The 27,958-nt window shown below is 37.7% G+C and overlaps 1 protein-coding gene across 1 annotated transcript in view; it reads right to left on the bottom strand.

The window, feature by feature from the left end:
• Positions 1 to 27,958, bottom strand: part of ADAM12 (ADAM metallopeptidase domain 12) — a 308,768-nt gene that overhangs the window by 56,047 nt on the left and 224,763 nt on the right. The window contains exon 11 of the mRNA XM_081329681.1: positions 19,574 to 19,722. Within this exon, the coding sequence (XP_081185807.1) occupies positions 19,574 to 19,722 (149 nt within the window). The remainder of the gene's footprint in view (positions 1 to 19,573; positions 19,723 to 27,958) is intronic.

The following is a 27,958-nucleotide window of genomic DNA, read 5'->3' on the forward strand; positions in this document are numbered from 1 at the left end:
GAGGACTATGTTTAATATTCTAATGGCAAACAAGGGATCAAATGTTTGTGCTGCTTTTGCTACTGATTATATATGAAGGACATTCATATATGTTTTTAAAACAAAGAGTTTCTGTGAAATTTCTACATTTTAACTCTTCTTTTTTATGCTCTTGCATGCTTTCTTTGATTTTCCATTGGATATTTGCCATTTGGTTAATCGTGAGTGAGGCTCAAAAACCTTTCTATTCAGTTTAATGCCAGCTTAATGTAAGTGTAAGATAGCAAGGACATCATGCCACTACTATGGACAGTAAAAAAATGCGAAAGCACAGATTCTAGCTCTTCTGGGATATTTCTTGTGATTACATTAGCTTGAATCACAACCATCTGGCAAATAAAAAGCAAACTGTCTTATTTTCTAGGCTCTGGAACCAATTTGCTCGTCCTTCTGCATTCAACCAGCAGCTTCATGCCATAGCTGGATAGGGAGTCAGCCAGCTGAATAATCACTGGAGTTTTTTTCAATCAATCGCCTACTATTAAAGCTAGGATGAAATCTTAAAAAGACAAATAAGGGAATAAACAGAAAATCTACTCTATTGACTGAGAATGTGTAATGATTATAATTTATAACTGAGAAAAAGTCTGTGTTCTAACTCATCAAATAAGGGAGTATTATTAAAGGAATTTTAAAAAATTAATCCATCCCTCTTTCTGTTTACAGTTCAGAAATTATTGTTAAATAAAAATGTCTCCTCCATAGCATAGGTTGGAGATCAGATCTGCGTAGTTGAATTTTATTTTTAGGAAGAGCAGCATTTTTACAAGCCGCTGGTGGAGGTCAATACGACTTTGCTTCATTTACAGTGGTAACCTGGGCCTTCTCACATACATTTATTTTTTTGCACGTGGTTGTTGCCATTTTCCCCTATGATCCCGTCTCCCTAAAGTCTTTTTTTCTCCTCTTACTAGGAATCAATACTACTGCTTTCCCCATTTTTTTGTTTTCTTTTAAAAAGAGTTCAGACAAGCTTAGGAGCAAAACTATTGCTGCACTTGGCTTCTTTCTTTCCCGTGAAATCAGCTACAGGAAGAAAAAGGGGGAAGATAGAACCTTGGCTGATTTTTTTAAAATGATGTGGGCAGTGAAAATGCTGGATTATGGGACATTGGACTTTTGCACAGGTGTTCTGCAATAGTGACACATTGATATGACCTGAGTGATGTGAACATCAGGAATAAATAAGAGTAATCTGGGAACTACAAGAAATAAAATGAAAGGGGAGTAGAGACATTCAACTTCAATGTGTCCTTCTAAATACAACTCTTGACACCAACAGTCTTTGCTGAAAAGCCAAACAAATGTGACTACATTATTACACAGGACCAAGAACTGCTCAAATTAATGCTCTGTGACAAATTTACAATAGATGCTTCATAAGTACCCCTTCCGCTGGCCCATGGAGTAGAGTAGCAGAATTGTTTAGAATCTATATTTATGTTAACCGATATATTGTACTGCATAAAATGCTTGGTTTAGGCATGGGAAAGGTTAGTTGAGATTTCAAACCAGACCCAGTGGAAAGCTATTTCATCTCAGTCTCAGAGACATAATTTTCAGATGAAGTGAAATGAAGTGAAACAATTAAATATGCATATTTATCTCTGCATTCAGAAACCAGTCTCAATTCAGATGCAAAATGTAGCCTTCCAGTTGCTGTCCATGTAAATTTAAGAATCATGTCATCTTGGTATCAGTTTCATTAATTTACAAGTTGTGTCTTGGCCTATTATACTGATACCCAGCTGGTAACCAATCAGAACTGGGATTGGAGAACAATACTAGAGGCTCAAATCATGGCAAATGCAAAAAAAAAAAAGGTTTTTTGAATAAATATTAAGAAAGTTACAAAGAAAACGAAAGATATACCAAACTACAATCCTTTGAGTTATCCTTCGACTTATCAGTAATTCCATGAAATGACAATGGGCAGGTCTTCTGGAGCCATCGGGCCCCTGAATGGCACCTTCCCAGGACTTTAGGCCTATGTTGAAGTTCTTGGTATTTGGAGTATTTTGCCAACTTTCATACTTTTTACAAGAGAGTAAACAGAACTCTCAGTGATAGCTTGGTGGTACATCTTATCCATGACTTGGTTACAATTAATATAATTGACCTACTACCAAAGCTTTTGTTTAAGTAATGCATTGTCTCCAGCGTGCACCATGGGAAGATGGTCTGGTGACACATCTTATTAATAGCTCTGCCAAAGGTATTGATACATGAGACATTGTTTCTAGCATGGAGCTATCTGGCTCTCCCTTCCACAGGGTCACGTTACAGAGCTCATGTCCTTCTCTTTATCTTAATTGTTGTAAGTAGCAATGCAGATAAAAGGTTTGAAGTGAGAGTAATTACATACAAGTTGTAAGAACCTCAAAGCAAAAGTGATTACTTTCAAATTGCAGTAGATTGTTAAGTAACTCTTTCTTAGCATGAATACAGAGTATGGAAGAGTTCACAATACAACAAGGTAATTTGCAAAGCTTGCTAAATACCACTAATTGCCAGCCTGGGGAATTGCATCTTATATGTATATAGAGACAGAAACAATGGAGCACACCACTATCCCTCCTCACTATTTTTTTTAGCAGTGACTCAAAACCCAATTCAAAGTGCTGTTTTTAACCAATAAAAATCTTAAATAGCTCTTGAACAATGACATCAAAAAGATTACTACTTCACTTATGACTTTGCTTACTCATTCTAGTAATCATTTGAGGCCCTATCGTACATCTTACAACATGCATCTCCAAATCCTTCTATCATGGTGGAAACACGAAACAGCGCTTTCATTTCACCTGCCTCATACCTAGTAGACTTTTGACTGAAAATTTGTTTGTCCCCTCTTTCCTTTCTGATTCCTCTCTTATACCACAAGTTGTATCCTATTCAATTCCAGGGTTCTTCTCCCACCACTCAGTTGAGTCTAGGAACTGGGAAACATTGAGTTCGAGTCCTGCCTTAGGCATGAAAACTAGCTGGATGACTTTGGGGCAGTCACTCTCTCTCAGCCCATGACATCATTCTTGGGTGACAACCTCATCAATCAATTCCTGTCATAACCAATGGATCAACACTTGATTGATCTGGGGGAAAAAAAGCAGACCCCACACCGCAGGAGAGTATTAGGAATTTTTCTTTTTCAAGGGGAGAAGAATGGAAGAGAAAGATTATGCATGTTGCTGTCTGCCAGCACAGCCGGCCAAAGCCAGTGTTTGGTCCTGCTGATTCTGCTTTAAAGATTTAACATTTTTTAACAGAAGCAGATCTGAATTTCTTTTTAATGACCTTCTTTTAAAAAATAAAACATACCATAGCTGATCCTCTTTTTCTACAGGTCATTTTTAAGATTGGCACCATTACTTTTTACTCTTTTAAAGATTTCCCATAATGTGCAAATGCTCGTTTGAAAGTTACAGGAATCGCAAAATAAAATAAACAATAAAAACAAACAGTTTAAGCAATTGCTATTCAGAAGAAAAATGACAGTAAATATTTCCATAATTAACATTTAATATTTATGACCATTTCTCTAGGCAAAGATTTCAAGGGCCCCTCAATGGGATAGCAGATGCTTTGGTCTATGCTGGTGGTCACAGAATGTCACTATTAACTGATGCTATTCTTCTGCCTTCAAAGGACCTTCAAGCTGTTTCCTATTGTGAAGTAGTGGAACCATTACATTTCTGGATTTTCCTCTTCTTGACACTCATTCCCTCATTTATAATCAGCGGTACATTCACTATTTACCAAAGAAAGCAGAAAGCTATTGAAAAAATGTTGTTGGAAACACAAAACCCCAAGATAAACAGGAGATGAGCATGAGAAATGCAACACAGAAAGAATGGGAATGAATCTTCTATAAATGAACAAAGGGTGGCCTTATTGCAATTCAAGCATCTGAACTAAACTGGAGGCAATAAGAAGTTTCAAGGGAGAAGATGTTAAAATTAGCCTTGTATAAGGTGGAACACACTATTGAGCACCACCAAGCCAAGCTACTTAACAAAGATGAATGTTCCTCCCTAAGGCAAGATTGAATTAATAAGCAGTCAGGATATTATCAGGATTAATATCAGAAAGAAGCATTTAGACAAACCTGCTTAGATTATAAGCCCAGACAAAGAAATAAAATCTATCTAAACATAAAGAAAATGGTATGAGGAATGGCTCTTTGGCCATTGTTTTTGCTAAATACTTCTAATTGGCAGTCTGGAGGAACAGCATCTTATATTTGTAGAGAGAGAAAAAAAATGGACCTTACCACTAAGCCTTGTCACTAATGCTTTAGTCTGCTTGTGACATTCAGATGCTCTTCAAATATATTTGACTTCTGTTCTTAAAATTCACATTACATATGTTTGGCCAAACCAATTGACAATTCTGCAGATGGAATTCCAACATCACAATGAAAGCTACCTAATATATTTTTCATTTTTTCTAATTGGATGATATATCTTGGATGAATAAAAAATTGCACATTTTGGGTACAATGCAACATAGCCGATTATTGATCTATATATTACATTTTATATCCCATGTTTCCTCTGAGAACCTAAGGCAATGCAATGAGGACAACACTTGTGGATACAACACTCTTGTGAGGTGGGCTGAACATGACTGACTGACTTGACAGAATTGACTAGACCCCCAGGAAGCTCTATAATCATGTATCAAATAATGAGATATTCTCTATATTATATATATTCTCTATATTGTTAAAGTTTTCCCAACAATCCCTTTCAGAATGCATCTTGTCAAAGTAATGTGAACATGGATTAAAATGTCCAAGCTAATGAATGAAATACACTTCATATGTGCCTGAACCTTGTAGAGAACTTACCATTTTATGTTGTGAGTTCACATGGCTATCTATGGCAGAAAAGAAAATGGGGGAGTTATTAAATACTTTGCAGATTTTTTGTGTGGGGGGAGGGGAGTGAAGAATGGAGAGCTGCTGGGTAATTATAAATCAAATATGGAAATTGAGACTGTTTTAATTAATAGTTGATTTGAAGTTGGCAGTCAGCCTTGATAAAACCAACAGGGCTACTCATTCTTTGCAAGGAGAAATTCCCATGTTACCTAGATCTTGATGGACTTCTGCAAAAACAGTAACCTCCACCAGTGTACAGAATCCCAACTGCATATTTTGGCATCCTGTTGTTGGCTACTACTGGACCCTATGCTGATTTATTTTGCATTAAAAGGGACAGCAGATGAAGATAGATTTCAGAATATATCCTGTTCCAAATACTTTTTAACCAAAATGATCAAGGGCTGCAGCAATTCTCCTATTATGAAAAGATTCAATGCTTTGTACTCATTAGCTTTTTTTTTAAAAAAGGAGCAGATAAAACAGGAATATGGTAGATATATATATATACAATTATATCACATTTAGAGATAGTGTAGAGGGAAAGATTTTATTCTCTCCTTTGATATATTAGAATCTGGGGTCATCTCATAAGGCAAAATGACAGGTGAGTCAGCACAGATAAAAGAAAGTGTACTTAACCTATGGAATTCCTTAGCAAAAGATGCAATGATGCTAACTAACCATGACAGTTTTATAAAGGGTTTCAGAATTCAAGGAGGATAACACTGCCTACTTCATTGCTACTTGTGACACCTATATCACCTCCACAGATGAGAAAGATATTAAGTTGGTCTCTTGATGTCTTTGCTGCAGACATGACTAGGAGTGTATTCATGTTCACCTTGAGGGCTTCCTTTTGGCATTTTCCTGGTGACTGCAGAAACAGAAACTCAGACTTGAAGATTCTTTTGGTATTAACTTTCCTGAATTTTGCACTGATCCAGTTTTCACATCTGAGTCAAACTCTTAACATTTATGAGCAAGCCTCATTGAATAGTATCAGGTATGTTTGAGGTTTCTGAGCTATCAGATATATTCTGCTACGTTGATAAATAGGGGAAACATGATGTTCATATAATTGTGTTTCACTATTACATCCTCTTGCAGAATGCAATTTGTCAAAATAATTTGAATGTGGAAGATTAGGGTACAAATTTTTGCTCAGCCATGAAACTTACCGGATGGCTTTGGGCATGTCATTATTTCATAGCCTAATTCACTTCAGAGAGTAAATTATAGTTCTATCTAGGCAGGTCTGAACTTCTTGGAGAAAAAAGGCATAATATTCATTGTAGAGACCATGAATGGCATGTTCAATTATGTTTCTCCCTCATATTTACACATCTGTAGTTCTCATTTTTTATTTTAGTACACACAGATCTCAGATTTAGACTTTCAATATATCTGTTGATAAATGCAAAACAGTCTGCCCATTATACACCCCAGATCAGCTCATGAAAGTGAAAGAAGTCATGTGGGACATATATGGATTACATTTTCTGCAAAGACAAGTTTAACAAATTACACTCAGCTCATACAGTCAGTGATAGTACTGGCTGAGGCTGCTGGGAACTGTAGCTCAATATATTTGAGGGGCCAATTTGTAGTAGGCTGGACAACAATATTAACTGTATTAGGATAGGATAAATTGTTATCTGCATATATTTAACAATCACCTCACAATAAGAAAATCAAAGAATGGATATGCACCCAATTTTAAGAATTTTTCCACTGCTCCTCTCCTCCCAGCCCTAAAAGTGAGAATTCAGCTATGACAAAAAAGGCATTGAAATTCAGTGATTTGTATTCCACCTCTCCTTCCTACTAGGTGAAGGAGGGCTTTCATATTACACCCAGGCAAAGACTTTTGTGCCCTTGTAGGGAGAAAGAATGTGAATCATCCACAATTCAACTGAATTTCTTCTTACTGGCCTCTAATGTACAAACTGCTCCCAAGAGCTCAAAATGTATCTAAGGTTGTCAATAAATAAAGTGGATATAAGCCTAACTTTCTTAATAAGGCTTTTGTGAGGATAAAGTGAGGGAAGGAGGTTGAGGAGTAGGAGAAGGAGAGAACGCTATGTTTACTGAAGAAAGATTGGACACTGATGCAATGAATAAATAATTGAGACAATTTAATTCTGAACGGGAGAAGTCTTTCAACTCTGCCTGACAATAATGGAGCTGAAGGACACAAAGCTGTTATCAAACACTTCTTTGGTTTCCATGGTCATTTCTTGTTTCTTCAGTTCTCTTCTCTATCACTTAAATATAATTACGGTATCTTCATTTGTTTCTTCATTATCTACCAAACAGGCTTCTTTTTGGGATGTAAAGTAATTTTGAGTTAGTTCTTTTTTATTCTTTCCAATCCAATGTAATATTTGAAAGGAATTATGTATAGAGGCTTGAGATACTGTCTGTCTGTCAACACAACAATTCTCCAAAAATCAAACACAACAGGATCAAAATTGGTGGATGGGTAGAGAAACTACCCCCCCACCCAAAAAAAGAGTTTGCAAATGGCTGAGGAAATCTTCAGGAAGAGGAAAACCAGCATTCCCTACAGACCGCAGCTCAAAATGCTACTGATTGCCCCATTCTATGTCCTCTGTCCTCCTTCTCATGTGCGTCAAAGCAAACTTTAGGTAATCTGTCCTGTGCTTCTCAAATATATGACACAGGGAGAGAAGAAAAATACACACAGAGAGCGAGAGACATTAAATATGCATCCATTCTGATAAAAATCACCTCTCTCTCTCTCTCTCTCTCTCTCTCTCTCTCTCTCTCTCTCTCTCTCTCTCTCTCTCTGTGTGTGTGTGTGTGTGTGTGTGTGTGTGTGTGTGTGAGAGAGAGAGAGAGAGAGAGAGAGTGTCACACCATCCTGATTGGACACACCCAAGTGCAACATATTATTTCATTATGCTGGTGATGACCTATAAAGCCCTAAATGGCTTGGGTCCGGGATATCTGAGGGAACACCTGCTGCCGGCATCAAGCTCCCTTCGTCCAGTGCGCTCCCACAGGGAGGGTCTTCTCAGGGTGCCACCGGTAAGAGATTGCCGGCGGACGACACCCAGGGATAGGGCCTTCTCAGTGGGTGTGCCTGCCCTTTGGAACCAGCTGCCAGTGGAGCTTAGGACTGCCCCCGACCTCTGTTCATTCCGCCGGGACCTGAAGACCTGGCTCTTCGAGCTCTCTGGCCCAGGCTGAGAATTTGAATTTTAGTTTAATTTTAATTTTAACTGGGGTTTTACTTATTCAGGGATGAATATAATTTTTAAAATTTGTTTTTAACTTTTGTATTTTTGTTTTTAATCACCCTGTAAACCGCCCTGAGTCCTTCGGGAAAGGGCGGTATATAAATGTAATAAAATAAATAAATAAATAAATAAATAAATAAATAAATAAATAAATAATAAATAAATTATCCAGAAGAAAATACAGATGTAGCCATTGCTGAAAAGGGATGGGAAAGAATTCCAGAAATCATGCTTTGCAGAGTGTTTAAACATCTATGACAAATCTTTTGGTTTATGGGCATGTAAACTGTAGATCTAGCTCATCATCTTTTGTTCTCAGAGGAATATATGATCTGAAGAAATGCATAATGGTGCACTACAATTTCAGACAAGAGTCTTTCCACTCCCAGAACCACTTATATGAATTATAAATTATCCTTGATATGTCCTTGATATAAATGGAACACAAAGCATATGCTTTACCATTGAAGTACTCAGAGCTAACTAGTAAGAGTTAAAATTGAGGGGGATGTCCTCACTTTCTCTGTCCCTCATTTCCTACTTCAGGTCATATATCTACTGTAAGTGGGTGCTTTCATCTTTATGGCAGATGTCATTTTTTGCAATCATTCATATGAATTTCACCTGAATTTCAATAAGGATTGTGTCTGTGTTGTTTCTATAATGTATGAATAAACATAGGCAGTCAAGCATCTGATTGTAAAATACAGAATTTAGTATATAACAAGTTGAGTTTCTGACATAAAATTAGGGTTGAATAACAACACTGTATTTACTCTCCTGGCATGCCACTGTGATAATTCAAATGAAGTGTGCCATTAATAACTTGGCATGTTATTATGTCTCTTTTTACATTATAACATAAAACATTTTCCAGAAGCTGTGTTAGGAAGATGCAACTATACAAGCTGTAGACAATTACAGAAAGTATGGCTTTATTACACACACACACACACACACACACACACACATAAATGTATCTCAGATTGTGAGGTTTAATTTGAGAAATAGTCAAATAAGCAGTTATACAAGGAAAATGCAAGATTCCAATCAGACGGCATCAAAAAGGACCAATGGCTGGATAATTTTGAAAAGTATTTCCAAAGGAAGTAACAACTCCTTTCTAGAGGACACAGCATAATAGTTCCACAATCACAAAACTGCCAAGTAAAGCATAATAAACTGTATTTTCCTTTGACAAATATACAGCAAGATCTTTCTTTTTTAAAAAAAAAAATAGAAATCTGTGATCAAAGTGAAGCAATGCTAACTCAATTTATCAAGCTTGACATCACTTCTAACTGTATTCCCGAATTATCTGCTATGCAAAGCTCTGTGGAAGCTATACTCAACTGTCGTTCCTGTTGAAAACTAAGCACTCAAGGAGAGTACTTAAAATCAGTTTACATTTGCCTCTGCTTTATCTATTATTCCATTTCCTTTAAATTGCTACCTCATTAATAACAATTAACTTGACAGCAAAGGGCCTGGATTTCACAATTTACTGTTTAAGACTTAATGTCAGCCCAGTGATTTAAGAAAACAAAAGAAAACCAGAGAGAGGAAGGTCACCCTGGATTCACACTTAAGGGAGAAAAAAGAGCAAAAGTTGTAACATTCTTTGTAGCTTTTGCCAACGTTAAAGAAAATTGTAGATAAGGAACCAAACTAAATTAGTTTGTGCCTAAATTGTTGCACTAAACATGACATCTATTCCTAACAAAAAGTGAATCACGGTAAATCACTGACATTACTATTGGAAGCACATTGCTTGCAATCAGTTTCCAAGTTGCCTCCTCTACTCTTGTGATTAAATGAATGCTGCTGGGCATATAATTCAGAAAATCTTCAAGAAATGTCAAGCCTTCACAACATGATGAGGGATATTAATTAATGTAAAAATTACGCTAGGACTTAACTAATATTTAAATAATTATTTACAAAGCTATGGTTTTTTCCCCCTTTCCCTGATGGCAAAGCATTTTTATAATGCAAAACAGGGGAACATCCAAAATTGAAATCCTAGAAGATAGAACTGACACAATAGAACACAGCATTGGTTTTTATTAACAGGTAGAGTGGTAGAGAAGAACAAACCCTACCCAAAGAGATGCTTGCCAAAAGAAGGTTCCCAGAATTGTCAATCAATAGGCATCTTGTAAGTATTTTATTTTTTCTGGCACCCTGCTATATAAAACCATAGCTGGAAGCACTAGTATTTCATCCTAGGCTGTTTTGACAAAACATTTTACCAATATGTCAAAAAACCTACTATGGAAAGGACTGAACCAGTGACAAAACTTTATTTTTGGTCATTGTATTTTATGTACATATGGGAAGATAGATAGATAGATAGATAGATAGATAGATAGATAGATAGATAGATAGATAGATAGATAGATAGATAGATAGACAGACAGACAGACAGACAGACAGACAGACAGACAGACAGACAGAGATATTCCCATATCTATATAGACATATAGAAAAATTCTATACATGTTCTTGTCAAAAAGGATATATAGAAGAAGTTAAAACAGATTTTACTATAGACAGAAGACTGATAACAATATTAGTTTTGAAAACTGCAAATCATGCCAATCTGTGAGTCATAAATAAGCATTAAATTATTTGGGTCACTAATTATAGAGCTGTTTCGTGCAGTGATCTATGTCACCAATACACTGATGGAAGAAGATGTAGCTCTTGCCTTACCTCACAAATAGAGGATAAAATGATATTAGTCACTAGCAAACCTTGTCTAGTTACATACACACCGCACCATCAGCCCAAACCTTCCAATTATTAATCTGAATCCTGTATCATCACTGTTTCCCGAGTGTATGTAGAATACAGTTGGGTTGCCAGGTAGTTGCTAGATTGGAGGATCTAGCTGAGCTAGAATAGCCTGTGCATGACTGACATATGTCATACGAATCACACGTGTCATATGGCCAAAATGTGCTTCAGTTGACTGTATCCATAGTCTTAGCAAGGGAAACGAATGCCTATACCATCACAAACACACACACACCATGTATGTCTGTGTGTATGTATGCATCAGCTGTTTATCTTTTTCATATTGCATTAAAAAAACCCTAGAGAATTAAGTAATACTTATAGCATCCACCTTACATGAAGAATAAGCAAACAGTATGGCTTAATCCATCATCTTAAAATAACTTTCATTAAAGAAAGCAGCTGCTTTAAATTTAGATCTATTTATAATAGGAAAAAGAAGACAAATGACATAGCATTAATCAAATGAATGTCTGGTTTTCACAAAGAGTAAACATCTCTCTCAGCAGTCACATTATATAGTTGGATGCTCACATTATTATGTTTATTTTTCTGTTTGTTTATTAGATTTGTACAGCTACCCATGTGGACTTTTTGATGCTCTGTGAGCTTGGTTGTTGCTTGCAAATGTTTCATTAGCCAGCTAAAAAACATCAGACTTGTACTGATGATGTTACCTAGTTGAATAATGAAACGTCTGCAGCTCAATAACCACATTCTGAGAGCACCAAGAACTCCACAGTTATTGAAGTATCCCAAGATAAAATATAACCCCTCTCACAGAAAAAAAAGAAAAATATGAACAACACCAGAACTTATCTAACCATTGACCCACTTGACCTAACCCAAATGCCTGAGTAAAGAGTCTGTTCTTCTGGTCCCTACAGAAGGATTGGAGCAATATGAATCGCCAAATGCTCCTTCCTTTTTTTTAAATACATACACAAAGTATTTATATATAGCAAGTTAGCCTAACTAGGAAAATGCTTAGTTAAGAACCTTATTTTGATATGCTGAGATTTGGGGCAATTTTGGACATTGTTTAAAGTTATAATTATGTCTTTTTCCATTGGAAAAAATTAAAGATATTTATAATGGTTTTAAGTGTTTAATAGCAAATGAAGAATGATTGTCCCTCAGCTGCACCCTATTGATTTCAAGAATTTAAACGAAATGCTGACAGAAGACTATTCTGACATTTCATGCTTGTTTCTTCCCAATGAAAATAGGGAAGAATTGAACTATATCACAGTGATTTTTTTTAAATGCAAGTTATATTGCTGGCAAAAGAGCAAAACAGCAAGTCTGTCACAACTAATTTATTGGGCAGCAGTGAACTTCAGGATTGTGTTTGTGTGTGTGTGTGTGTATTTAAATTCAGACTGGGCTGGAAATATAGATGCTGCAGAATTTAATTAGGAACGGTTTACCTTGCCAAGATAATTTCATTTTCTAAAAATCATTAAACAGATAAATTCAGAAGGTTCTGCTGATTCTGCATATAAACATCTATAACCAGCAGGCCTGAGAAAGGCAAAGCATTTCTAATTTAAGAAAAATCAGTTAATCTGGGGTTAACCATTCTTGGCTGCAACTAATAATTGCTCTGCTTACTGAAGATGTTCAGGTGTATTAATCAATTCTCTCAATTTTAATTCCTCCACACATCCATTATAGCAAACTACCACATGTACAATGGACAGAAATAAAGAGGGTTATTCTTTGCATAAGAAGCAGATGGCACAAGTAGAAATTCAAGCTTCTTCTGCTTTACACACCTCATTGTGTCCAGGTTTCCACACAACTTCCTTCCACCTGGTTTGTTTCTGATGATGATACCATTTCCAGGCAAAACACAAGCACAACCCAACTCAAGAGAAACTTTAAGTAAAACACTGATATAAATGGACTGGCTGTTTCCAAAGCTTCAAGATATTATTCCTCCATTTCTGCTGGAGCTCTGAACCAGATCGAGGGGAAGCCCGTATTCCAAAGAGGATGGGACAATTTGGAATAGATTTTTATTTGTACTCATTTGAGTGGAAAGATCTCATTTGTTCCACTTCAAATTCGAGCTCTCCCTAGAGCTCTGATCTGGTCTATTGCTTAAAATCATGGGTATAAGTGTATTATAAATTATGGCTCCATTGCCTGCATTTTTTTGCCCATGGGGTAGGAAATGGGTTTTGTTGTTTGTGTAAGCTGCAGTGGTGGAGAGCAGGAAGGAGAATATTATCTGACCTTAACTAATAATAGTCTTTGTAGTGCCCCTCTCCCCCAATCTGCACTGTGGGAAGTTGATCAATCTTGGAAAATATTACTTTGCTGCTGTATGATGATGTTTTATGATTTGGTTTAACTAGCTGGTTGGCTTAATGGCTGACTTCTTTCATTACATTAATCTTTTAGATTTCTTCCTACTTTCAGAGTACCACATTTGGAAGAGGCACCACTGATCTTTACACAACTCCTTTCTTGGACAAATCCCTCCAAGTCTTGAAATCTATCAGATATACAGATGTCCTGATAAACAGATTTTTTTTTGCTCATAATTTCATGGCACTCTGCCTTAAAACAAGAAAGATGTGGTCATGGTACCTTGGTACTCAACTGCTTTGAAACACAGTGAATTTGGTACTCAATGCATTTTGATGCAAAAATTTTGTCTCAGTACTCATTGTTTGTTTGATACTTGACACACAAGCTAGAACTTGTCGGTGTCAGCTGCCTTGTATCTCATTACATTATTCCTTACAGGAAAAAATTGGTACTCATCATTTTTGGTAGTCATCGCACCTCCTGATAACGATGAGTACTGAGGTATTACTGTATTTAGAAGAATGAACTTTAAAGAAACGTAGCTGAAAAATCTTGAGATTGATTTCTAGGAATGTCAGGGTGTTTCGTCTGTTCATATTAGCCTAAACGTTCTGCCAGCTTTACCCCATTTGGATGAAAAATAAGGCAAATTAAAATCATTCCTGGATGATCCAGAGTATACGAGAACATTTCTGAAGCTCTGGACCTAGTCCTTACAATGGACTGGATTGTCTCTGTACACCTCTTGTTTCTACTACTTATAATGCAAATAGGAATGAATCTTTCTCTTTTTAAAATTATTTTCACTAAAAATAACTGCTGTTTGAGAAGAAAAAAAATCTGGGTATCACTATTTATTAAAAATGTATAAATCCATGATGTTTTCCATGGGAGAAACCATCACACAGGGATGACAATCTAAGCAAGGAAAAACCTTGAATTTCAAGAAATAAATTTTAGGAAATGTGCTCCCTATTGCAATTAAGACAGAGGACCCACATTAAACTCAATCACCCACCAAAATGGACTTGGATGAGGGCTCTGAAGAAAGGGCAGGGGCTTGTCTCTGATCTCATTATGTGTAGAAGTGAGTTTGCATATGTATTGGAAATCATCATTCAGAGAGGCCCTAAGACTCTCCAGAGAGTTACAGCTTTCAGTGTACATCAATTGGCAGTGTTTAGGTAAGTTACTTGCCAAAGCAAATACATTGCTTTAAACTTCCACTGTGTTATTGTTCCCAAGCTACCCATATGAAATGAATGAAATGAGAGATGAAAGAATAGTTTTAAGCAAGCAGGATACAAATGATGTATGGTGTATTACTAATATCATTGCCTTTCAATAACATCATATGGGTATTTTCCTTTTATCTCTGAATTTTCATTGAAGATGGCTTCAAAGAAGCTGAATTCTTAATATACCAACTATTTAAATAATCTGGTAAAAATCAAGTTCAGAATAGTTGTTATTTTTAAAACCTATTCTATTTTAAAACATACGGCAGAACATATTCATACGTGTCCGTATATTCTTTCCCCATGCTATATTTTGGGACCAGGAATCACATTAATGTTTTATGTTATGTTATAAAACATTATCTCATATTTTATAAAAGAAATTACGGTGCTGTTTTACAAAGAAGGACTTCAAGAAATGTCAAAATCCCTATTGAAATCCATAGAATGGTAAAATGTATCTATAGCATTTGCATTGCAACCACAGGCAATCAGCAGGCTTGAATTGCTGTTCAATTGGAAAGGATGGCAAAGACATTATGGTAGTATTATAATGAATCTATACTGGGAGCAAACTTCTTTAAAGCTTGAAGTTTTCAATCCAGAAATTTTTTTACCATGATTGTGTCCTTTCACCCCTCCTTTTCCATGTCTACACTGAAAAATATTTGATGAACTAAGCACTACACCAGGACTAAATATGAAGATATGAAAATAAACAAGATATACAGATGATATTGTGCTCCTGGTAGAAAAAGAAAAGAATCAAGAGCTTCTAACTGAGAATACAGCAAGTGAAAACTTTGTGGGAATGGCTGGTGAGTATGTGCACTTGTGCGCGCACCCCCCACTCTTGCTAGTGCCACCGCATGGGCGCTAGTAGCCCCATTTGCACATGCGTGGGGGTGCTAGCACCACTGCCAGCATTACGTGGGTGCTAGTGACCCGCTCGCGCATGCATGTGGACACTAGTGCTGCTGCAGTGCATGCGCCAGTTTGTGCTTGTGCACGTGCACACACACACAAACACATTTCCCTGCTCCCCACTTTCCCTCTGGGCCGCCAAGCCAAAAAGATTGTGGAGCTCTGATATATAAATATTTTTTTAAAAAAGAGAAAAAATATCCAAAATTTAAATCAATGATCTATAATGCCATTCTTAAGTCAAGAACTGTATTTGTCTTGACACTTGTTCACAGAAGATGGAAAAACAGCTGGTGAAATAAAGGAAAACTTTTCTAAGCATGAAAAATATTCTGACCTCAAGGAAAATTGACTTAAAATTAACAGTGAGAATTATTAATTATAACATCTGGTTAATTCTTCTTTATAACTGTGAGACATGAACCATATTTAAGGAGGTTTTGAAAAGTGGCATTTAGGATGAATAAAAAGATCAAATCCTCAAGTCCAAGGGATGGCATAGGAATAAAGAAGCCTCAAAAGGCCACCAAAGAAAGAAAACAGACATTACTGGGTCATATACTCAGATGCAACTCTATAAAAAGATGGCTAGAAAAAAATAGGGTAAAGAAAACAAAGCAATGGATTAAAAAAGACATTTGGAATATCAATATACATATATAAACTGGAGAGGTCTAAATTATGAAGACTGTGGCAAGTGTGGAAGAAAGGCAGACTTGGGGTTTTGATTAATCTCTGAATGCCCTGAAATACCTTTCTGGAATCAGATCTGAAATATTGTGCAATCCTAATAAGAAAGATGTCAGGTTCTCCAACAGCTGCCTAAAACCAAAAGTAATTATTTTCCAAGCAAAGTTTTATTGAGAATACAATTCTTATAAAGGCTAACTTATAAAGGCTAACGTGATTCCAAAGAAGCTTATTTGATCTCTTTATTTGTACTCAGATTCATGCTTGACCAAGTCTTATGTCAGTGGTGGAAGTTACTGAACAATGGTGTAGCCAATAACAACATATGTTTATCAGAAAGCAAATTTAACCTGTTGCTGTCTTTCATCCTCAACAACCCACTAGAATGCTTCCTATTATTTCAGCTCATCTTTATTTATTTTTTCTGGAGAGTGTGACATGAAAATAATTACTGGATAAAGCAATGAGTGTTAGTCAGTTTCTCAACACTCAATTCTGTCCCTGTGTATACTCCTCAACCCCCTCAACCATCTAGTCAAGTCCAGCAGGAGTCTAGCAAGCATCTCAGTTGTGTTCATGAGGCTATTTGCTGAATCTCATGTAAACTTGTAATGTACACCCATTTATTTCCTGCTTGCTGTCTCCTCTTTCAATAATTTCAACAACTGGATCAAAATTGTTGAGCTGAAGCAATTTAATCATGCTCTACTGGGAGGCATAGTCTCTCCTAAGCCTGTAAACTAATTAGTGCTGGGCAAAGGTTACAAATGGACTGGTTTCAAATTCATTATTAAAATAAAATGACACAAGTGTCATGACTTTCTTCCTTCCCCTAGCCACAAAACATTTAATAGAGAACCAAGCAGACAGATCTTAACAGTGACATCTTCAAAGATGTTTCTCTGTTAAATAAGATTTTCTTAGTACTTTAAGCACTTTTTACAAGCACTTATATGATGGTATGTTGAACGTATAGTGTTCCAGAAATTGTTAAAGTTTGGTGAGAAGAAGGATCAAAGACAAGACACATAATTATGCCTGTTACAATATGCAATTTTGATACACCAATAATACAAAAATGTATGCAAATGATAGAATATACTGACCTTGTATCAGTATCTGAATGTCAATATATTATTGCTAGCATAAAATGCTAATCAATATTTTGCTATGGGGCAGTGGTAACCTGTAGCTTTGTATAAATAGAAAGAAGGCTAAAAGGCAGAAAGGTTTCTTCAGTAAGATTTCATGTGAAAAATAAAATGAAGACTCAACTAGACATGAGAAATAAAGTTCTCATGACAAAAGATGGTTCTTAAAATAACAGATGGATACCATATGAATTGGATGAGGCAACAGCATCCAGAATGAGAAAAATACCAAGAGCGCTGGTGCGCTTGCTGAAAGGTGTAAAAATATATGGGAAATCTTTGTAATCATTACATCAGATAAGATACATGAACAATAGTGTTCCTCCTCAAGTCTTCTGGAACTCCTCACGCTGGCTGAGGAATTCTGGGAGTTGAAGTCCACAAGTCATAAAAGGGCCAAGTTTGAAGACCCCTGAGTTAGACTTTCAGTTGGGTAGGTGTGAAAGATGTGCAAATATGGATTGGGTGAGGCTTAGTTTCTACAAGTCTTAAGTCTCTGGAGAAAAAAAGTAGTACTGGTATTGCTTTGCTGTCCTCATGGTGAATGGGAAACTGTATCTCATTATTATTATTTTGGAGATCTCATCTCCCAAATCTTGATAATTATTTCTCCTACATAATATAAAACAAATTGAAGGAATTACTTGTGGCAAATAAGAATAACTCCTAGATAAGTTGTTCAAAGAACTAAGGTTATCATTTCTCTTACAACAGAGGTATCTAGCAAAAAGTTGTTTGATTTCTAGGGCTGGTAAGCAATTCTGTGACCTAGTGATTTTTCTGGACTAATTTCCAGGCTAATCAAAATGTCCATTTGTAAAATCACCCAAATTTCCTTTAAAAATTCTGAATAAGCATTCAAACCAGTAACTCTCCTAAAATACTCAAGATGGCAATACAAATTATTGGTCCTGGCTGATTCAGAATTAAGCATTTTCAGCTTCCTGAAGACAACATGACATACAAGAAGGAAAAAAGAATATTTATTTCAAACCAGCAGTGAAAAAAAGAAAGGAGATTATAATGAACTTGACATCTCGATGTGATTGGTAAACCAGGCTATCATTAACAAGCACTTGTATTACCATTGCCACCTGATTTTGTTTAAACAATAGGCAACAGAGCAGAAAATAAATTCCATGTATATTCATAAATAAAACCACATTGGCAGCAGTATCTTTAACTAAAGGACAATGTTCATATTTATGTGCATACATACATTTAAAAATAATGAAAAAGGGGATCATTTTCTCAAAAGCAAAAAAAAAGTAACCTAGTCTCTTAAATTGAGCACACTATGATTTAAATAAATTGAGCTAGTTAAAACATGTTTTTATTCTCAGGGTAATTTATTTTGATTTTGCAGACCCTCAGCTTCAAACAATAAATGCATAGAAAAAAATGAAACAAATGTAAGTCACAAATTCTATGAAAAAAATAGGCACTGCATTCAGGATGAGGACAAAACTATTTGAACCAGCAATAGAATACTATTGGGCTCTGACTGGGGTAGAATGACCTAAATTGTGTGTTCCTAGTAATGTATTCCAAGATGGTATCTGAATTTTTAACAGCTGCATCACACTGCTGCCTCACATTTAATTGGCCGTCTACAAGAACGCCCAGATCCTTTTCCTATGTACTATTGCCAAGCCAGTTCTCCTCATCATATACATGTGGTTTTTATTTTGCAGAACTTCTTGTTACACTTAAATCCATCCTATTCATTTCAGCCCACTGCTCAAGCCTGTCTAGATCTTTTGGAATCCACCACTTCTCAAGTATTACTCATCCCTTCCAGTTTTGTATCATCTGCAATGATACAAACACTGTTGTTCAACAACACTGGGCAAAGGGCGTAGCCCTGGGACATTCCACTCAGTACATCCCTCAAGCTGAAATTAATGAGGAGACTTTGAGTGGTGTCATTTTGCAATCATCAAGACCCTGCTTTACCATTTTAGTAAAGAGAACATCATCTATAGTCCCTAGATCCCTTGATCTACCAAGCTAATACAGTGGTACCTTGGTATTCGTCATTAATTGGTTCTGGGAGGGGCTATGAGTACCAAAATATATTTATTTTCTTCAAGAATTGAAAATTTAGAATATTTTTATTCTAACAATTTATGGGAGACTCTTTGCACTAACATCTCATTGTTATGAACAGGATGTATTCTTCTTATGAAGTTTTTGGAGTTATACCTCTCATCTAAAAGTTACAGTAAAAGGCAAACATTTTTTCCAAATATAATTTGCACTTACCCAGTTGAAGGGTTCATAATACAGCCACCTTTGTCTGCAGTTGTTTTGCAGTTGCAACCTCTTTCCAGTGTATCATGGTTCATACCAAAATTGTGGCCTAGTTCATGAGCCAGAGTTACTGCTGCGCCCAATGGATTGTCTGCATGATCCTAAATAGAAAGCACAGAAATAGAGAAAATGAATCCCATTGTAATAAAAAATCCAATCCTGGAGCACGTCCTAATTTATTAAAAATTATTGTAGGCTCAGAAATGTGTATTACGGTACCAGATATAATTTGTATTATTATGACACTTGCCGTTTTCCAAATTCATATTTGCCTTATCTAATTAGGAGTTACACATGCTGGTAGCCTTGTAATACTGTTTGAAAGGCAATCATTTGAGGCAGTAATAGAAAACTATTTTTATATCAGCAGTTATCAATGCAATTTCATACACATTGTTTACAGAAAAACATAATGAAATTATTAAAGAAAATGTTTATAAAAACATACTCTGAAAGCATGAATTAGATTAGCAGTATATAATATTATTTGAAATAATTTGCAGTGTGAAGGGGATTTTTTTCATAGTTGCATTTCAAATGGTACAATATCCAGTTGCTGAGCCTATTTCAGGTTTGAAAGATATGCCATGTTGGCCTATTATGTCTACGTACACTATGTAAACTAATGTAAAGCAACCAGAAATAGCTACTGTGCAAGAGAAAACGCCAAGGCCAATGTCTTCTAGGGGGAGGGTAAAAGTCCTGGGTGCTAAGAAGTGGGATGGGATGAAACATTCATGTTCTGGGAAGCTGCCTACTAAATAGCTCCAGAGAAAACACTGCAAAATTATTTTTGCATTTCCACAGGAACAGTAGGTGTTCTGGTTAATTTTTGAAGCCTTCAAATTTCTATAGAAGCCCAACTACATCATTGCAACAAAGGGCTACGGTGCTGATTGGTGCAGCTCTTATGAAATGAAAGGGACCCTGTGATGTAGATGCATCTTCCTATTCATGGTCTGGTTCATGCACGAATGTGTAGCACCGATTGAAACATAAAATGGTGACTTGACTAATAGTCCATTCAAACAGAGCTTTCACAATCCTTTACTTTGTTTATTGGGTCTGTATCCTGTTTCCTATCAATTGAGAAAACTTTTTTTTGATCATTTGAATAAATACAATTACTTGAAAGTATTTCATCCAGAACTTTACGATAGTAATTTTAACATACTCAGTTGTGCTGATTTGATCTTGAAGTTTTTTACAGAATGAAGTTGCCCAATATTGTCTTCAGTTTGTGGGTTTTTTGGGGTGGTTGGTGGTGGAGGTTACTGCTTCCCCCCCACCCCCACCCAATTGTATTGCAATGAATAAGATCTGTCATGATCTTCAGGGCTATGTTACCCATGAACCCAGTCATCAGCCCCATAAAGAAGGAAAGAAGAGATCCCAGCATCACTGAGGCTACTAGTTTATGCTAAGTTAGTAAATTCTATTTGTAATATCTATTTTCAGTATAACTACTTTCTTTGTCTATAGACAGCTGTAAAACAAGTGAAACCAATTTCTCTTTTAAAATACTCAAATTATACTTGTATGTTGTAAACCATATTAGGTGATATTTAGTATCCTGTGCAGCCAGTAGGGAAAAAAACATGGCAGAGAAGTTCTGTTCGACTCTTGTCAGACTGAAAAAGAAATGAATATACAGTACCAGTTTCAGGCTAGTAAATGTTTTATTTCCCCTTAATATATCCCATGAGCCCCAGTGGCTGAAGAATTGCACCAACAGCACCACAAGAAAGATTTTTCAGATGTAACTTGGACATGGCTCCAGAGCCCCTCAATATCTGGAGGACTGTATTATAATTATAATCTGAATCATAAACTTGTTTATATGATGATAGGGGAAATTATGAACTACTTGGGAATAATCACATTCTGGGAAGAATTGGTCAAATTCTCCCAAGATAGAAAAATCACACACCTCTGACCTGGGGAGATCTATGTAGCATTAGAAACTCTGAATTCCTGATATATTTAATAAACAGGTGTTAATATCATTATTCCTTATATTAAGATATAGTGAAAAATAATGTTATAAAGTGTCTCAACTTCAACTGCAAGGAAAGGATGAAGAGATATTGTTATGTAGTTTTCCATTTGTTTTGGATATGTTCAAAAATATTAAACTTTATTTTAAAGAAGCAAACTAAGCCACAAACCATACTTCTAGATTTTTCTTTAAGGTAAGAATGCTCATAATCTTAAATATTCATAGTAGTAAATAAAAGCGAAGATAGTATCACATTGGAGAAAAGCAATCAATGATATAGGTTGAAGACAGCTCCATTATCATCAAGTAGGAAATCAGAACTATTTGGTGCCTTCTGAATACAGGTTTAATAGTTATCTAGATCAAATTCTTTAAGGCAGGAAGTTCCACACTGCAGCCAAATTATTGCACAAAGACATTCTAAACAAACAATTGAAAATTTCCATGTTAATGAGAAAATTACAGGAAGCCAGAAGAATGCTCATGTTTTCTGGTCTGGTTTCCCCCCTTCCTTCCATTTTTAAATTGTTTTCCCTTGTCACCTGTTTTTACAACACGTTTCATAATCATCAGCCTGAAATCATCCATGAGTCCAACCACTTAGGGCAGGGGTAGGCAACCTTGGCTCTTTTATGACTCATGGACTTCAACTCCCAGAATTGACTTGGCTGGCTCAGGAATTCTGGGAGTTGAAGTCCATGAGTCATAAAAGAGCCAAGGTTGCCTACCCCTGACTTAGGGTGACAGAGCCCAAGATTAGGATGGTTTCAATGAGGTACAATCCTTAAAAGTTTACAGGTGATCAGGTTTTGAGAATCAAACTTGAACAATTGCGCAGTAGAGCCATTTCCACTATCTGGTTTTGCAGTGACCTTAGAACTAAATTGTTATCAGGGTTATCTGCATAGGAAGCCAAAATGTTAAGAAGCCAATCAAAGTCCTGCTCCTTTTTTATATTTGCTTACATTTATATAGGGTGCAGAGCTATGATTGCCTCCTCCTTACAGGTGCTATTCTGTCTTGCCTTAAATCTCAAAGAAAATTAGGGAGGCAAAGACAAAAAGACCAGCTCAAAGAACAACAACAAAAAAACAACAACACTTGAAACAATTGGAAGGTGTACTAAAGGATTGAAGACAAAGTGCTCCAGCATATGTATTGAGATTCAGAGGGTTAGGTTGGATTATATTTCTCGAAGGACACTATCTTTTACATGACTGTGTTTAAGTATCTCTAGTGTTGCATTCTCCTAAAGGTCTCCTTTCAGCCAACTGTAAGTTAAGCTGCAACTCTACATGCTTTTCATTTCACCAGTGAATATGGCCCTTTGTAGGCAATATATTGTATTTTACTTGATGGCAGCCAACATAAAATGGGGCAGGGAGTTTTCCCCCACAAAACACCCTAGAATTGGATTTTCCTTATATCACTATTGTATGTATATTGATCAAATAGCAGGGATGCTATGCTGTCACCAGAGTATGTGTTATGACAATATTCTCACCAGTATGAACAGGCTTTGTGCTAAATGCTACTGACCAGTTCTTTCAAGTTGTTTTATAGAAACAAAATCTACTGGCCTGGCACCAAGGACGCTGATTTAATGAGCTGGTGAGCTGCAGCCAAAATATTCCATCATTCTTCCTTCCTACATTTATTAATACTATCAAGCTAAAAAGCAAATGCAAATAAGTGAAGCTATTGGCAAGGGAGTTTTTAACTGTTGTGTCTCCATCCTGGACTGGTTTTCTAAGGCCACCTGATGGCCCCTGACTCTCCAAGGATGACCACACTGTGCCAAAATTAGCAGCTCCGTGCAGGCTCTTGAGCTCTTAATTGACTAGACTTTACCTCTACAATAGCTTACAGATTTGCACTATCCTATCCAGCTGGTGGGCGAAAAATAACAATCATTGTGCAGCTGCTGGGATAGCTAATTATGTTCCCCTTTTCTTTTGTTCTTTTGTTTTTATTGTTGTGTTGCTTTACCATTTGGGGCAGTGCATTTGTTCCAATCTTATATGTAGTGTTTAGTTTTATTTATTTAAGGTGCACATATGCATACCCTGACAATACTGAGAATGGAAAGGACAATGTTATGCAAACATCCCAAGCACTCTGATTTCTGCAAAGTGAAGAAAGAAATTTTTTTTAAAAAAACCAATATTTTCTTTTAAAAAAGCAACCAATAAGAGGACAGCAAACAAGGAAGACAAATTAAATTCTTTTCCAACACATACAATGTTTCTGGAATGGGAATCAGTGCTCAGAATCATAGAAGCAATGTATAATACATCTCCTCTCTTCTTTCCTGGAAGAATGATCACAAAAGAACACATTGTCTTCTGCTTCTCTAGTTTGCTTTGGTGGATACAATTAAATGCCCCCTAATCGTCTCTTGGAGATCCTTCTCCGCCCTTTGTGATGAACAAGAGAAATTATTTCTGAAGGAAGATGTAGCAGTAATGTAATAATGTAATAAACTGTCGTGGTTATTTCTGGATAATTAGTAGCAGTAAAACAAAAAAGTGTAGACTTGTTAAAAGGCTACAGGTAGTCCTTGACTTACAACCACAATGGAGTCTCTAATTTTGGTCATAAGTTATTGCAGAGACATCCCCAGACTTGATTTTATGACTCTTTTTATGATGATTGTAAAGTGAGTTCAATGGTTTCATAAAATGAATCACCTAGTTGTTAAGCAAACCATGTGGTCCTTTAGTAAACCCATTCTTTTGAATGGGTGTTTTTTTTTTACTGGAGACCACAAAACAAAGTTTTTGCTGGAAAGAGGCAAAAAGCGCCAGAAACAAGTAAAAAACAATGTTAATCATAGTCCTGTGATTGTGGGTCTCTGCAATTGGCTGTAAATGCAAGCTGCCTGCCAAATGCCCAAAATGCAATCATGTGACCATGGGTGAGGGCAGTGTCACTGTTGTAACATTGAGGATGGTTCGTAAGTAGCTTTTTAAAAGTCTGTTATAACTTTGAATGGTTATTAAACAATCGGTCATAAGTCAAGAAGTACCGATACTTCAAAACATTTGTGAAAAAAACATCCAGATAGGCTGACAGCTTTTATAAAAGTTCTAGATTACTGAAGCCTTCAGCAAACTGGCATATTGGATAACTATATATTCACTGGCTCCCAAGCGAGACTGAACCCACAAAAATAAAATAGTTGGCCCTCAATCTAACCAGATCACGTTACAGATTCTCTCTAATACAGTTAATAGAGGCCACTGGTTCTCTTGGAAAGCATTTGTTCATTATTGAGTCCATTCCTTTGCTGCTAATATCATCAGACTGATTTGAAGGCAATCCAAAGGTTGCCAAGCATGATAGGAAAAGGAGCCCTACCATGGCAGAAAGAGGAATCTTCTCATATTAACTGTTCTGTAGTCCAAATTGTATAAAATGAAAAGCTTCTCGTAATAATTGTAGTTTATTTACGGATTATTTTTGCAACCTTATCAGTAACTTTTTATTATTATTCCAGCATGGTTGCTTCCTAAAGAGAAAGTAAAGCTGTTGATTATTTCAAACGAGACAGCTGTTTGCAAATGACATTGATATTAACTACAAGGACATAGCGCCAATTGATAATGTCCCCGGTGCTCCTGTACTATCTGTGACCTTGACAACCAAGTTTAAGCAACTACTCTGTCTAATGAAAATTCTTTAGATGACACCTTAGAAAGCAGGCTGATTCACTCTTTTGGCACACCACCAAGGCATGAATGATCAGAAAGCCTATGCAGCCTGGAGGGATTTAAGCAACATTAATGTCAATGACTGGTGCAGCTGAATTATTAGCTGCCGCTCTGCCTTCAGAAGTCAGGCCTAACAATAACCACGAATGAAGGCAAATATACGTGTCTCAGGATCATGTTGCAGGATCCAATCTGGGTTGGTCACTGGGCTTTTTACTTCCAAACTTTTGGATTCTTGCTGGAGCCCATCCTCAAGGTCTGGTGAGAGAGACGTTCTCTGAGGATGGGCTCCAGAATGAGTCTGAAGGCTTGGAAGACTAAACCTCTGGTCCTTGTGACCAACCCAGATTGGATCCTAACAATAACTGCTTAAATTAGGAAACATTTCTTCAGGTTGATGCTTCTAAAAATGGAGAATTGTGAAAAGTTGCTGAACAGCCCAGATAAGAAAAAAGGCCAGCAAGCAAAGATTGACTCAATCTTTTTTTAGATACCTTTGCTAGAAGGATGGTCAAGAGGCAATAATCTGATTTGCTTTTTAGGAGTCTGTGATTAAAATGCAGTCAGAGAGGTATTGACTCTCTGAAGATAATACATCCATCTCCCCTTTTCTTCTCTGAAGACTTTGTTATCACTTTCTAAATGTTATTTGGGACTGCATCACTTCAAACTGCCATGGGAAATTAGGGGTTAATTATTTATTTATTTTATTTATTTATTTAGTTATATTTATATACCGCCCTATTCCCTGAGGACTCAGGGCGGTTTACAGGGAATTAAAAATCCAAAATACAAAAATTAAGAACCAAATTAAAAAATATTAAATTAACCCTGTAGTCAGTTAAAATGGTAGAGGACAGGAAAGCCTGGAGGAACATTGTCCATAGGGTCGCGATGGGTCGGACACGACTTCGCAACTAACAACAACAGTCAGTTAAAAAGAACCCCAAATTAAAAATTCCTCCTCAGTCTGGGCCCGAGAGCTCGAAGAGCCAGGTCTTCAGGCCCCGGCGGAATGATCGAAGGTCGGGGGCAGTTCTCAGCTCCACCGGCAGCTGGTTCCAGAGGGCAGGCGCTCCCACCGAGAAGGCCCTATCCCTGGGTGTCACCCGCCGGCAGTCTCTTACCGGCGGGACCCTGAGCAGACCCTCCCTGTGGGAGCGCACTGGGCGAAGGGCATTTGATGCCGGCAGCAGGTGTTCCCTCAGATATCCCGGACCCAGGCCATGTAGGGCTTTATAGGTGATAACCAGCACCTTGAATTTCACCCGGAGGGCAACCGGAAGCCAATGCAGCTCACGGAGTAGAGGTGTTACATGGGAGTATCGGGAAACCCCCATTACAACTCGCGCGGCCGCATTCTGCACCAGTTGAAGCCTCCGAGTGGTCTTCAAGGGCAGCCCCATGTAGAGAGCGTTACAGTAGTCCAAACGGGAGGTCACAAGCGCATGAGTAACTGTGCGTAGGGCGTCTCGGTCCAGATAGGGACGCAACTGGCGCACCAGGCGAACCTGGGCAAAAGCCCCCCTGGTCACGGCTCCTATATGGTCTTCGAAATTGAGCGCTGAATCCAGGAGGACGCCCAAGTTGCGAGCCCTATCAACGGGGGGTAACACCTCACCCCCCATCATTAAGGATGGAATAACTTGGTTAACCCGAGATGCCGATATGCACAGCCACTCAGTCTTGGCGGGATTGAGACGAAGCCTGTTTCTCCCCATCCAGACCCGAACCGCCTCCAGGCACCGGGACATCACGGAGAGGGCATCACTGGGTTGGTTCGGGGTGGAAAGAAAAAGTTGGGTATCATCAGCGTACTGATGATACCCCACCCCAAAACCACGAATGATCTCGCCCAGCGGCTTCATATAGATGTTGAACAGGAGAGGCGAGAGAACCGACCCCTGAGGGACTCCACAAATGAGAGACCTCGGGGCGGATCTCTGCCCTCCTGTCAACACCGACTGCGAGCGGCCCTGGAGGTAGGAGGAGAACCACCGTAAAACGGTGCCTCCCACTCCCAGCCCCCTGAGACGCCGCAGTAAGATACCATGGTCGATGGTATCGAACGCCGCTGAGAGATCTAATAGGACCAGGACAGAGGAGCAACCCCTGTCCCTAGCCCTCCAGAGATCATTCACCAGCGCGACCAATGCCGTCTCCGTGCTGTGTCCGGGCCTGAAGCCCGATTGGTACGGGTCCAGATAATCAGTTTCCTCCAGGAACAGAGGGAGCTGATGCGCCACCACACTCTCAACAACCTTCGCCAGAAAGCGAAGGTTGGAGACTGGACGGTAGTTGTTTAAAACAGCCGGGTCCAAAGCAGGCTTCTTGAGAAGGGGTCTCACCACCGCCTCCTTCAAGGCGGCAGGAAAGACACCCTCCTTCAAGGAAGCAGTTATTACTGCATGGAACCAGCCTCGTGTTCCTTCCCGAGCCGCATAAGCTAGCCAGGAGGGGCACGGATCCAACAAACAGGTGGTGGTGCTCAGTCTCCCCATGATCCTGTCCACATCATCAGGGGAAACAGGGTCGAACTCATTCCAGATAACGTGCTCAAGACCGCCTGATTCCTCCACATTAGACTCTGCCCAGTCAGAGTCCAAGCCGGTCCGGATCCGAGCG

Source organism: Vipera berus, assembly GCF_964194415.1.
Source record: "Vipera berus genome assembly, chromosome: 5".
NCBI classification, from domain to species: Eukaryota; Metazoa; Chordata; class Lepidosauria; order Squamata; family Viperidae; genus Vipera; species Vipera berus.